The 14,344-nt window shown below is 48.1% G+C and overlaps 1 protein-coding gene across 1 annotated transcript in view; it reads right to left on the bottom strand.

The window, feature by feature from the left end:
• Window positions 1–14,344, bottom strand: part of ccser1 (coiled-coil serine-rich protein 1) — a 1,211,351-nt gene that overhangs the window by 1,092,993 nt on the left and 104,014 nt on the right. Inside the window, 1 exon segment of the mRNA XM_038792749.1 lies at window positions 11,697–13,005. Within this exon segment, the coding sequence (XP_038648677.1) occupies window positions 11,697–13,005 (1,309 nt within the window).

Here is a 14,344-nt window from a genome sequence, read left to right as displayed (position 1 = left end):
ACTTTTCTTTTTCTTGTTAAGTAGGGGGGTTTGACTTTGTTTTGTTATAATTCAAATGTAAATGTAGGGGGGGTTAAAATGTTTGTATTTTGAAAAATTTCTTCAATAAAAATTATTTTAAAAAAAACTAACTATGATACATGCTTAACTATGGGTTGACACTATGCTGACTTGACTGGAGATCTGAGGCTAACCTGACCAGACTAACTGACTAGCACATGGTGTTTGCACTGGCTGCTGCTCACGAGCTCTGACTGTCTCAGAGGCTGGATCCCAAGAGAGCGGGAAAATTGGTGCCCTTTGGCTTTATAGTGGTTGTGTCCTGTCTGGTGATTGGCTGCTGTGTTCTGTGTGCTCACTGGTCATCCTGTGTGTCAATCACTGCCTGTCTGCACTCCATCATACACATGGATGTATATTATGACAGTACCCTGTCACTTAGACACTCCCCCATTATTTTGTCAGATCTTTTTGGACAATAAATTTGTATTTGTATTCAATGTTTTGTTGCAACAAAACAAATTATGTATTGTATATATAAATACATATATTTAAAAATGGCAACTAAGAAATATACATTGTCAGTACAAATGAACATTTAATCTTTTTTTTTAAACGGGTGGTTTGTTGACAGATGCCTGGATCTAAAATGGATTTAATATAAGCTACTAAAAATGTATTGATGATGCCAGCAGAACTGACTGATGCACGAAAAGCTGACGTTTTGAAATTCTAACCTCATCTCTAGTTGACGCTCCCCATCTTGTTCTCCCTAGCTCCAGGTGTAATTTCCTCTGTTATGAATGGACTGTGCCGTCTTATCTTCCAGAGCAGAAATGAATTACTTCCAAATTTCAAATCTCACTAAAGAAACTATCTCCCGTAAATGATTAGCTACTTTAATCAGAAAATGACTACATGAAATTTGCACGCCACCTCTTGCTATCTTGCTCTCGCTCTCTCTCTCCCCCTCTCCCAATCCGCAGCATCTGGCAGGAATTCCAATTAACTATTTAACTGAAACATTCCTCCAGTATCATCCATGCACAACCGTATTCCAAGGTGTGAGGGAACAGAGGATGTCCAGAGAATGGTGTGACTTTACTGTCACTGACACAGTGAAAGAGGGAATGTACACGATGTTTGAATCACAGCTTTTGAAAACTAAAGATATCCCAAATCTATTAGTTTATTATTAATTGTGCATTTTCAAAACAATGAGGTATTTTATATAACAATGTCATTTTTTAAACCTTACTTTATTCGAAACACAATCAATAATACTAACAATCAACAAGCAAATGTCACCAAGTTTCAAACGGTTTGTCATTTTCCCCCTTTTACTACCCTAAAGTAGCACAACAGTCTCCCCCCTCCCCCCTCGCCATCAGCACCGTGCCCCCCCCCCCCCCCCCCAACCACTAGCAACAAACAGATCCCCAAATGGAGACAGAAAGAGGCTCTATCTCACATAGAACCCAGATGTCAACCCTCAGAGTGAACTTAATCTTCTTCAGTTAGAGAAATTCCACCATATCCCTCAACCACGCCAATACCTTCTGTGGCGCGGAATTCCTCCTCCCATTTCTGTCTCATCTCCTCCATTGGCGCCTTCTTTGTTTCCAACAACCATCCATAAATATCGGCAATCCTTCCTTCACCCATCTCACCCCGAGTTCGCAATTTATCCAATAGCTTGTACTTTAGCAGCTGAGGAAACGGGGGGAACTCCCTCCGTACAAAAGCCCACATCTGCACCAGAATTCACTGCCGCCTCGGCAGCAGGAACTTCCCCTGCAACTCCTCCAGCCTCGCTAACCTCCCCTCTATGAACTTACATGCTCTACCCCTTGTCCATGCCAGCTCCTGTAGGTCGCATCTACCCCTGCTGGAATGGACCTATGATTCCTACATACTGGGGTCAATACTGACCATAAGACATAGGAGCAGAATTAGGCCACTCAGCCCATTGAGTCTGCTCCGCCATTCAATCATGGCTGATATTTTTCTCATCCCCATTCTCCTCCCTTCTCCCCATACCCCCTGATCCTCTTATTGATCAAAAACCTATCTATCCCTGTTTTAAAGACACTCAGTGATTTGGCCGCCACAGCCTTCTGCGGCAAACGGTTACACAGATTCACCACCCTCTGGCTGAAGAAATTCCTCCTCATCTCTATTTTAAACTACCCTCACTTTAGTCTGAGATTGTGTCGTCTGCTTCTAGTTTTTCCTACAAGTGGAAACATTCTCTCCACGTCCACTCTATCCAGGCCTCGCAGTATCCTGTAAGTTTCAATAAGATCCCCCCTCATCCTTCTAAACTCCAATGAGTACAGACCCAGAGTCCTCAACAGTTCCTCATACGACAAGCTTTTCATTCCAGGGATCATTCTTATGAATCTCCTCTGGACCCTTTCCAAGGTCAGCACATCCTTCCTTGGATACGGCGCCCAAAACTGCTCACAAAACTCCAAATGGGGTCTGACCAGAGCCTTATACAGTCTCAGAAGTACATCCCTGATCTTGTAATCTAGCCCTCCCGATATGAATGCGAACATTGCATCTGCCTTCCTAACTGCCGACTGAACCGGCACGTTAACCTTTAGAGAATCGTGAACAAGGACTCCCAAGTCCCTTTGTGCTTCTGATTTCCTAAGCATCTTCCCATTTAGAAAATAATCTATGTCTCCATTTCTCCTTCCAAAGTGCATAACCTCACACTGTTCCACACTGTATTCCATCTGCCACTGCTTTGCCCACCCTCCCAGCCTCTCCAAGTCCTTCTGAAGCCTGCCTGCTTCCTCAATACTACCTGTCCCTCTACAGATCTTTGTATCATCTGCAAACTTAGCAACCGTGCCTTCAGTTCCTTCCTCCAGATCATTAATGTATATTGTGAAAAGTTGTGGTCCCAGCACAGACCCCTGAGGTACACCACTAGTCACCGGCTGCCATCCTGAAAAAGACCCCTTTATCCCCACTCTCTGCCTTCTGCCAGTCAGCCAATCCTCTATCTATGCCAGGATCTTATCCTGAACACCATGGGCTTTTAACTTATTTAACAGTCTCCTATGCGGCACCTTGTCAAATGTCATCTGGAAATCTAAATAAATCATGTCCACTGGTTCTCCTTTGTCTACCTTCCGTGCTACTGCCTCAAAGAACTCTAACAGATTTGTCAGACATGACCTCCTCTTGATGAAGCCGTGCTGACTCAGTCCTATTTTATCATGCGTTTCCAAGTACTCCGCAAACTCATCTTTAATAATGGACTCTAAAATCTTACCAATAACCAAAGTCAGGCTAAGCGGCTTATAATTTCCCATCTTCTGCCACCCTCCCTTCTTAAACAGTGGTGTTACATTAGCCACTTTCCAGTCCTCAGGGACCCTTCCTGCCTCCAGTGATTCCTGAAAGATCACCTCCACAATCTCCTCAGCTATCTCTTTTAGAACCCCGAGATGTAGTTCATCCTGTCCAGGTGATTTATCCACTTTCAGACCTTCAAGTTTTCCCAGAACCTTCTCCTTAGTAATGGTCACTGAACTCACCTCTGCCCCCTGGTTCTCCTGGAGCTCTGGCATCCCACTGGCGTCTTCCACCGTGAAGACTGATGCAAAGTAACTATTCAGTTCATCTACCATTTCTTTGTTTCCTATTATTACTTCTCTCTCCACATTTTCCAGTGATCCAATGCATCCTATGTCTGACATAACCCTTACATCAAAGGACCGCCTCAGCTGGTTCCACATCTTGATGACACCACGGTGGGACTGTCCATAACCTACATGCGGAGATCGGGAGAAGGGCCATCGCCAGGGGCCTTAAGCATACTCCCACGCAGGAGGCCTCCGCCACCTTCACCTACTCCGATGCCCGCCCCCCACCCCCCACCCCCAACGCCTCACCTTCTCAACATTTGCCGTCCAATAGTAATATTGCATCCTCCCCACCGCCGTCCTCTCTGCAAAAATCCCTTTGGATCCCAGGTTTCCTTCCTGCCCATACAAATTCCAAAACTAATTAATCCACCCACCAAAAGAACGCCTTTGGAAGGAATATCGGAAGGGACTGAAAAAAATAAATAAAGACTTGGGCAAAGTGTTCATTTTTACGGTCTGTACCCTCCCTGTCACGGACAGTGGCAGGGCGACCCACCTCTTCAAATTCTCTTTTACCCCTCTACCAAACTGGCCAAGTTCCACTTATCCATCGTGGCCCAGTCATGGGCCACCTGAATACCCAGACACCAAAACCTTATTTTAACCACCTTAATTATCAAGGCTCCGAAAATCTCACTCCTCCCATGGACGTTCACCGGGAATACCTCACTTTTTGCCACATTCAATTTGTATCCAGAAAAGGCGGTAAACTTCCCGAGTAGGTTTATTATTTTCTCCAAAACACTCCAGTATGTTCGAAACATATCATCGGTGTACAATGACACCTTGTGCTCCCAAACTCCTCTGACAATGCCCCTCCACTTTTTTATTTTATTTTTCCAATTAAAGGACAATTTAGCGTGACCAATCCACCTAACCAGCACATCTTTGGGTTGTGAGGGTGAGATCCACACGCAGAGAATGTGCAAACTTCACATGGACAGTGACCCAGGGCCTGGATCAAACCCGGATCCTCGGCACCGTGAGGCAGCAGTGCGCTGCAGAGTTGTCGCCCTACTTGCCTGCTGGGAACAGCCAAAGGGATGTGTTGTTTGATATGACCTGTTAGTTGGAGGGATGTGCGGCTTACATAACTGGCATCATACTGGCACTGAAACTCATTCACACGTTTGATCCTGAAATCGGACACATCGACCCATCCTCCTTGATAATGGCTAACCTGCGACACCTACATCCCATGGACAAATAAAAAAATAACTCAGGCATGCCAGAAGCTACATATATCACTGTGAAAATATGAGGGAAATCAGTGCATGACAAAAAGCTTTGATCATCATGTCTCTTTTTCTCAGCATTATTCAAATTCTGTACTGCAAAATGACTAATTAACTTAAATCCAAAGAAGTTGTTCGTATTAGTTGCATATTCTCATCTAAATATTCGCATCTAATTGCTTGTTATAAATTATTAGTGGCTCTTTTTAATCTGGTTTGGAGTTCTGGAATCACAGAATGACACGGCACAGGAGGAGGTCATTTGCATGATCGCCTGTATGCTGGCTCCTTGAAAGAACTATTCAATCAATCCCATTCCCTTGCTCTTTCCCCTCAGCCCTGCAATTTTCTTCCCTTCAAGTATTTACCTAACTCCCTTCTGCGAGTCGGGATGGAACTTGCTTCCACCGGCCTTTCAGACTATACATTCCAGATCGCTGTGTATTAAAAAAAAAACATCCAATCACATCTCTGGCTCTTCTGTCAATTAGTTTCAATCTGTATCCTTAGTTAACGGACACTTCTCCAACTTGAGCAGTTTCTCCCCATCTACTCCAACTAAAACATTCCATAATTTTAAAAACGTCTGTAAAAATCTTTGGAATCTTTATTGGTGTCACAAGTAGGCTTACATTAACAGTGCAATTAAATTACTGTGAAAATCCCCCAGTCATCACATTCCGGCGCCTATTCTGGAACACAGAGAATTCGGAATGTCCAATTCATCTGACAAGCACATCTTTCGGGACTTGTGGGAGGAAACTGGAGCACCCGGAACCCGGAGGAAACCCACGCAGACACAGGGAGAACACGCAGACTCCGCACAGACAGTGACCCAAGCTAGGAATCGAATCTGGGACACTGGTGCTATGAAGCAACAGTGCTAACCGCGGTGCTTGCGTGCCACCCAAGTTACCCTTCTCTGCTCTCAGGTGAGCAATCCCAGCTTCCCGAGTCTCTCCATGTCACCGAAGTCCCTCAGCCCATTTGCCAATCGAGGAAATCTCCTCTGCACCTTCTCTAACGCCTTGACATCCTTCCTGAAGTCCGGTTTCCTGAACTGAACACGTTTTCGAGTTGCTCCAGAATTGGAGCTAGCGGCTGTAGCTTTAAACCCAGTCTGCACACTGCAACATATTTTATAACATAAAATGTTTAACAAACAGTTTAACCAGGCTCCTGCAGTGGTAAAAAGATCAAGCAAATGAAATGCTGTTGTTCATAAGTTATTTATAAACAGCTGTCAGTGCTCAAGAGCTGTGATCTTAGCATTGTGTCAACTTAGGTTAGTTGGATGGCCCTCCATAACTATGTGAATAGATGTATAAATGCTCATTTGAAGTCTTTCCCACTGATCTGGTTCATTCACCTCATTTGATGACAAAGTTGCTCAACACAGGATTATGAAAATATGGTGACCTCTCGACTTCTAATAGCTGTGAAGGTTATTATTAGCCCTGATGTTGGCTCTAATCTATTCTTGACATTGAATTGTCAAATAGATCACCCGAAGCTAGTTCCCTTTGTTGAGAAAGTGGTTCTGTTTTACAGTTGTACCCCATCCAGATGGAAGTATTAAAATCTGAGCTAGTCCTGATGCAGGGGCAGCACGGTAGCATGGTGGTTAGCATAAATGCTTCACAGCTCCAGGGTCCCAGGTTCGATTCCCGGCTGGGTCACTGTCTGTGTGGAGTCTGCACGTCCTCCCCCTGTGTGCGTGGGTTTCCTCCGGGTGCTCCGGTTTCCTCCCACAGTCCAAAAGATGTGCGGGTTAGGTGGATTGGCCATGCTAAATTGCCCGTAGTGTCCTAATAAAAGTAAGGTTAGGGGGGGGTTGTTGGGTTACGGGTATAGGGTGGATACGTGGGTTGAGTAGGGTGATCATGGCTCGGCACAACATTGAGGGCCGAAGGGCCTGTTCTGTGCTGTACTGTTCTATGTTCTATGTAGTGCGAGACTCACTCCCCAGAGAATTTACATAAATTTTTCAACTACAGTTCCACATATCTCTACATGACTTCCAGCACCTCAAAATGACAGCAATAGTTTAATGGTTACTGTCAATTTCCACATTCTCCCCAATTACTGGGGTAGATTCCCCGCTGTTTCCCGCCAGTGGCCCCTGATCCGGCGGAAATCTGAGCATCGGGCTAAAAACGGATTGCGCCTATTCTGATGCCCCCGCCGCCACTGGCAGCAGATGGGCGGATGCAAATGGGTCATTTGAACCCATTTGCATCCAATTAAAGGGCTGGAAGCCCGATTCTCCAGCCCCCATGATGTTCTGGCTCTCTCAGCCGAATTCACATGGGCGTGGATTGGTGCAAGTATTTTCAAGCATGCCCTGACGCGGTGAACCCCACGGTAGTTCAAGATGGTAGCTTTGTAACATAGGTGCCCCCCCCCCCTGCAATGTCAATCAGACCCCACCGTCTGAGACCCCACCGTCTGAGACTCCATCAGAGACCCCCTCCAACCCTCCCTGAAGGGGGGGTTCAGCGATGATACCTCTTAAAACTTAAGAGTTAGCAGGCCACTAGACTAGTTTTATATAAGTTATTTTATTAAGGATTGAAGTGAATTATAGGAAGAGTATTGAGTAATCATTATTAACCATTAAACAGGTATTTTTAGGACATAGCAGTAATAAACAGTAATAAATCAAATGGGATTTAGGATAGCTAACTTGACCAAAAGGACATTACTTCTGACATCCTGGGCGAGATTCTCCCCGGCCCGGCGGGGTGGGCCGTACTGGCGGCGAGGAGTGGCGTGAACTACTCCGGTGTCAGGCTGCCCGGAAGGTGCGGAATCCTCCGGGCGGCCCGACTCCGGAGTAGTTCACGGCTGATCCCGCGGAATCCTCCGCACCTTCAGGGGCTGGGCCAGCACCGGCGGGGTTGGCGCCATACCAGCCGGCGCGGAAGGGGCTTGGCGCCATGCCAACCGGCGCCGAAGGGCCTCCGCTGGCCGGTGCAAGTTGGCGCATGCGCGGGAGCACCAGCGTGTGCTGGCATAATCCCAGTCCATCCGCAGGGGGGTTCATCTCCACGTCGGCCATGTCAGAGGTTGACAGCAGCCAGCGCAGAAGGAAAGAGTGCCCCACGGCACAGGCCCGGCGGCGGATCGGTGGGCCCCGATCGTGGGCTAGTCCACTGTGGGGGCAACCCCCGGGGCCTGATCCCCGCGCCCCCCCCCCCCCCCCCCCCCCCCGAGGACTCTGCAAGCTGCCCATAGAGGCAGGTCCCGCCGGAACAGATCTGGTTTGATATACGCTGGCGGGATTAGCCGAAAACGGGCGGCCGCTCGGCCCATCTCTGGTCGGAGAATCGCCGGGGGGGGCCGCTGCCTGCGGCCGCTGACCGGTGTGGCGCGATTCCCGCCCCCGCCAAAACCCCGGCCAGAAAATTCGGGAGCTAGCGTCGGGGCGGAATTCACGCCACCCCTCCACCAATTCCCTGACCCGGCGGGGAGTCAGAGAATCCCGCCCCCTATCTTTGTGAAACAATCCAGGGTGCTGGTTCTGTTGTTCTGTTTCTCACAAATAGTAAGCACAGGCTGCTGAGATTGTACATGTCAGGATGAGGATTAATCATGGGTTGCTTGCGATTCTATTGAGTGGAGTTTAAACATTGTTTGCAATTCTATTGAATAAGTTTAAATGTAGCAGCTTCACGGATTGGATCGCGTCCAACTGAGGTGGGCTATTGATTTTTGAACGTTGTATAAGTACTGTGTTCTGGTCTTTGTTCGGCAGAACAGATCTTGGCAGATATCCAGTCTGTTCGCCTTGTACACGTAACAAGCTTGATTAAATTAGCCATCTTGTCCAGGTTGTCGTTGTGTTTTTTTCCTCTCGGTACTGAGTTGAGCCACAGGGAATAACCCCACGTGGAAGCTGACTCAATACACAGGTATTGAAACCGCTCCAACATCAACCCCCAAGTCGAGGACCCTAACCCTAACCCCCACATCAGTCATCTGTGCGGCTGAGATCTCCCATGAGTCGGCCATCACTCGAAGCTAAAGAGCCGTGCAGGCAGAAACACCAGGACACCAGTAACAACTGAGACTTTCAACCCTTCTGTCTGAGGCAGCAGGAGTAAGGGATTGGGAAGTGAAAAAGCAGTGGTTTCTCATTGTTTCTACCTGGACTGCTCTTTAGTTTCCAACCAGTGCTGACTGATGATGGAGTCTCTGATATGGGGGATCTCCTTCAGGCGTACATGCTGTGGGGGTGCTGACACATAATTCCTGTGTCGGTGAGAGGGAGATGAGGGAGTGAGGATTTCCCTAATGTCAGCGGGGGAAGGGGGCAGGATTTGTGGTATTTAGTTGGGGGGGGGGGGGGGGGGGGGGGCGCCTCCAGAGCAGACAGGAGCGATTCTGCTCCGGCGGGAGAACTTAGACTCATCCAGCCCATTGTCAGATTTTCAGCCTCCCATTCACTCCAAACCAGGCCTAAAATCCCACTTCTGCAAGTTTATCCAAGTTAAAACCGGTTCTGGATTATCCTGAATGGCCATTTAACCTACAGCATGAAAAGAGGTGCAGACGTGAGTTCATTGAGTTCAACGGAGAGGAAATTCCCATGTCGTGTATATTTGGCAGCTAAAATGGCATTTCCCATTTTACTCATCGAATCAAAAAGGGCACAGAGGGCCACGTGGCCCCACTGGACCCGAGACACTTCTTCAAAAGAGCTATCTGATTTCGGAAGGGAGTATAGGAATTTGACCAGCGACAGTGAAACATTCCGGTGTACTTTCAAGGATGGATTTTAGTTAATATTAAACCTGAATTCATAGAATCGTCGAATCCCTACAGTGCAGGAGTGAATTCGGCCCATCGAGTCAGGCCCGACCATCCGAAAAAGCAGCCTATGCAGGCCCAGTCCCCTGCCCTATTCCTTTAACCCAGTAACCCCCACCTAGCCTTTGGACACTTAAGCGGCAATTTAGCGTGACCAATCCACTTAACCTGCACATCTGTGAACTGTGGGAGGAAACCGGAGCACCCGGAGGAAACCCACGCAGACACAGGGAGAGCGTGCAGACAGTCAACCAAGTCGGGAATCGAACCCGGTCCCTGGCACTGTGAGGCATCAGTGCTAACCACTGTGCCACCCTAATTATTCAGGTAGGCAGCAGCATTTTAATCCTTTCCAAGCCTGTAATAAATAATTAATAAGATTTAATCGGACCAATTTCAGTTCCTGAGATTAAACCTTAGCTTAATCCTTCAACAATGTCAACTTGCATTGATTTGTAGCCTTTCGCACAGCAAAATGTCCCAGCCACATTCACATGAGCGCGATTAAATAAAATCCAACACTGAAGCATACAGGATGATATCAGGACCTACGAACAAAACCTTGTCCGAGATGTGGTTTTAAGGAGCGTCCTAAAGGAGAAGAGAAGGATAGCGAGGCAGCAGGGGGTTTATGAAGCAAAATCCAGTGTCTGGAATCTTGGTGGATGAAGGCACAGTCGCCAGTGACGGAGCAATGAAACTCAAACAGACAGCCAAAATTGGGTGAGTGCAGAGATCCCGGAGTGCTGTAGGGCTGGAGGAGGTTACATAGGCATAGATTTTACAGTGCAGAAGGAGGCCATTTGGCCCATCGAGTCTACACCGGAAAGATCAACCCACCTGAGCCCATACCTCCACCCTATCCCCACAACCCAGTAACCCTATCTAACCTTTTTGGACACCAAGGACAATTTATCATGGCCAATCTACTTAATCTTCACATCTTTGGACTGTGGGAGGAAACCGGAGCACCCGGAGGAAGCCCACGCAGACACAGGGAGAACGTGCAGACTCCGCACAGACAGTAACCCAAGCCGGGAATCGAAACTGGGACCCTGGAGCTGTGATGCAACTATGCTAAGCACTGTGCTACTGTGCTGCCCACATAGGGTGACACGGTAGCACAGTGGGTAGCAGTGCTGCTTCACAGCACCAGGGACTCAGGTTCGATCCCCGGTTGGGTCACTGGCTGTGCGGAGTCTGCACGTTCTCCCCGTATCCGCGTGGGCTTCTTCTGGGCGCACTGGTTCCCTCCCACATGTCCCGAAAGACGTGCTTGTTAGGTGAACTGGACATTTAGAGTTCACCCTCAGTGTACCCGAACAGGCGCCGGACTGTAATGACTAAGGGATATTCACAGTAACTTTAATGCAGTTTTAATGTAAGCCTACTTTTGACAATAACGTTAAAAGAATTAGAGTAATTAATGATATATATTTTTCCAATTAAGAGGCAATTTAGTGTGGCCAATCCACCTGGCCTAAGGGCAGCACGGTGGCCTAGTGGTTAGCACAACAGCCTCACGGCGTTGAGGTCCCAGGTTCGATCCCGGCTCTGGGTCACTGTCCGTGTGGAGTTTGCACATTCTCCCCGTGTCTGCGTGGGTTTCGCCCCCACAACCCAAAAATGTGCAGAGTAGGTGGATTGGCCACGCTAAATTGCCCCTTAATTGGAAAAAATAATTGGGTTATCTAAATTTATTTTTTTTTAAATCCACCTGGCCTGCACATTTTTGGGTTGTGGGGGTGAGACCCACGCAGACACGGGGAAAATGTACAAACTGCACACGGACTGTAACCCAGAGCCGGGATCGAACCTGGGTCCTCGGTGCCGTGAGGCAGCAGTGTTAACCACTGTGCCACCATGTCACCCGATTTGCGACACTGATAAAGATTATTATTAGATATGGAAGAGTGAGAGTATAAAGGAAGTTGAACACAAGATTCTAAAAGCGAGGTGTTGCCAAAGCGAATGCTGTTCATACCTGTTGAGTGGGAGGTCCCGTGGCACTGTTCCTGAGGTTTAATCATGGGTATCGAGTTTGTGATGGCTAACCTATGCACCTGCTCAGCGGATAGATTTGTCACACCCAAGACGTTTTGTGTTGACGACAGGTCATGCGCAACGGAAAAGACTCTCTCAGTGGCGGCTTTGGACAGCCTTGGCTGGGCCTCATCTCTACTCATCTCGTTTGTTCTCGGGCAATCGAGTGTCTGTGGGCTTTCTTCAATCTGAGGGCTGGTCTGTCGGGTCTGGTGAGATTGGGTTTCAGGGGTCTCCATGTCAGGGAATCGAGCAGCCTCTTTTGAGTGACTGCAATGTGTGAAGATGTGAGCAGCAGAGCCGAGTGAGTTCAGGGAGGTAGTAGTGACAGCGGGGCCCAGCTCATTCACATTCAGGACTGTTTCAGCAGCGCTGCAGACCAGGAATTCCTTCTCCGCCTCGGAGACGGAGTCTGCTGATATTGGCACAAATTCCGAAGGGGTCAGTATTGTCGTGTTGTCGCTCGAGAGCAGAGGTGAGTGCAACGAGCCTTCTGTGTTCTCAACCTGCAGATACTTTGAGCATTCTTCGATTACAGGCCCCCTTATCGTGGCCTTGCTGGCCTCTGGCGACGCCTTGGCCTGGTCAGCTGTGGCCGCTGACTGGGTCTGCGCGACGTGTTTTGAGAGCTTGTAGTGCGTGGAGAAGGATTTGGGAAGCAGCCTCCGGCTGGAGTGCTTGGCGGAACGCCTGGTGTGGTCATCCGGAAACCCGGAATCATCGCCCTCGTCGACGCTGGATCTCCCTGAGCTGATGCAATTCATGAAAACATTTTTGTTGCTGGAGAGGTCCTTCCCCTTTTCAAAGTCCTCAGTCATCGATCGGGTGATCTTTTTGCCCCGCGGGACACTTAACCCAAATGAGTGCCTGCTCTTTGTCCTGACGCCCTCCTCAGTGTGCTCCTTTTGACTTGAGCTTTCTGGGGACTGAACTCCGTTGCAGAGAATTAAGTTGGAGTCGCGGCCCTCCGCTCGATGCTCGTGAGTTTTTTTACTGTGGAAGCCGATGGAGGCGGTGCGGAAGATGTTCCTGCGTTTTCCCACACTGCTGGAACTAGAGTTGGTGCTGGACGGGGAGGAGGTGTGGACCCCATTGGTGGCAGACGACGGTGAGGATGGGAGGGAGTCGCGCCTTTTTGAGGTGCTTCGCCTGAATATGGGAAGCCTGGAGACCAGAGTGGAACGCCGCGATCCTGTGTCCCCCATCAGCGCCCGTCTCTCAACCCCAACAGCCTGTGTCGAACCGTCAACCTGTGCCGTGGAAGAAAAAACAACATTAGAAAACCCAAGATCCTTTTTCCATTCAGGAAATAATGCATCAGTATTGGGAACATGTAGCACAAGGTTTATGTACAAATGAATCTCCAGTCTGACACCCCAATTATCATAATACTTGGTGAAAATTGGCACCAATAACTTTTGCAATCCGCCAGAACCTAGATTTGGATATTCCGTGGGTGGCAGTATTTATATTCATATTTATATTCATATTTATATTCATAGAATTTCATAGAATTTACAGTGCAGAAGGAGGCCAGTCGGCCCATCGAGTCTGCACCGGCTCTTGGAAAGAGCACCCCACCCAAGGTCAACACCTCCACCCCATCCCCACAACCCAGTAACCCGACCCAACACTAAGGGCAATTTTGGACACTAAGGGCAATTTATCATGGCCAATCCACTTAACCTGCACATCTTTGGACTGTGGGAGGAAACCGGAGCACCTGGAGGAAACCCACACACACGGGGAGGATGTGAAGACTCCTCACAGACAGTGATCCAAGCCGGAATCGAACCTGGGACCCTGGAGCTGTGAAGCAATTATGCTATCCACAATGCTACCGTGCTGCCCTATAATAATAATCGCTTGTCACAAAGTAGGCTTCAATGAAGTTAATGTGAAAAGCCCCTAGTCACCACATTCCGGACGCCTGGTCGGGGAGGCTGGTACGGGAATTGAACCCCTGCTGCTGCCTTGTTCTGCATTACAAGCCAGCTATTTAGCCCAGTGTGCTAAACCAGCCCCTTGTGTGACCAGAAAGTGTTGGTATAGACCACACCATTCACTATCGCTCCGTATCATAGGCATCCAATTATGCTGTGCTAACCATTTGCCATCAACATTGGAGTCCATTATCAGGGTGCCTCAGTCTTTTATTTTGAGTTATTCAGTTAGTACTTACCCTGTTCTTAGCAATTTAAATGGCTCTGCCAATTTCACCCACAGTTCCAATAAGCTGCCTGCACCCTGTGACTGATATGAGTGGTGAGGTTCTGGGTTCAACGAGAGAGACAGTTCTCATCGCGATCTCCTGTCCTTTGTTTTTAATCAATATTTCATCACTGCACTTTTTGGTTTTATCATCCCCAGCTTAAGAATAACATTACCAAGATACTCGCTAGAGGCAGTGAGGATGCCAATACAATTCAAATATGCACAAGGCTAAATGAAAGGCAGGGATAACCTTGAACCCAATGGTGACACTTGGCCATATATTTATGTTAAATATCAGGGATGATTCTCCAGCGCCGCTCGCCGGCGCAAATTGCGTTATGACGGGAGACTCTGGAGGGCCATAATATGATTTGC

Source organism: Scyliorhinus canicula, chromosome 3 (genome assembly GCF_902713615.1).
Source record: "Scyliorhinus canicula chromosome 3, sScyCan1.1, whole genome shotgun sequence".
Taxonomy (NCBI): Eukaryota; Metazoa; Chordata; class Chondrichthyes; order Carcharhiniformes; family Scyliorhinidae; genus Scyliorhinus; species Scyliorhinus canicula.
The sequence above is the reverse complement of the archived record's forward strand: the minus strand, read 5'-3'. Positions and strand labels throughout refer to the sequence as shown.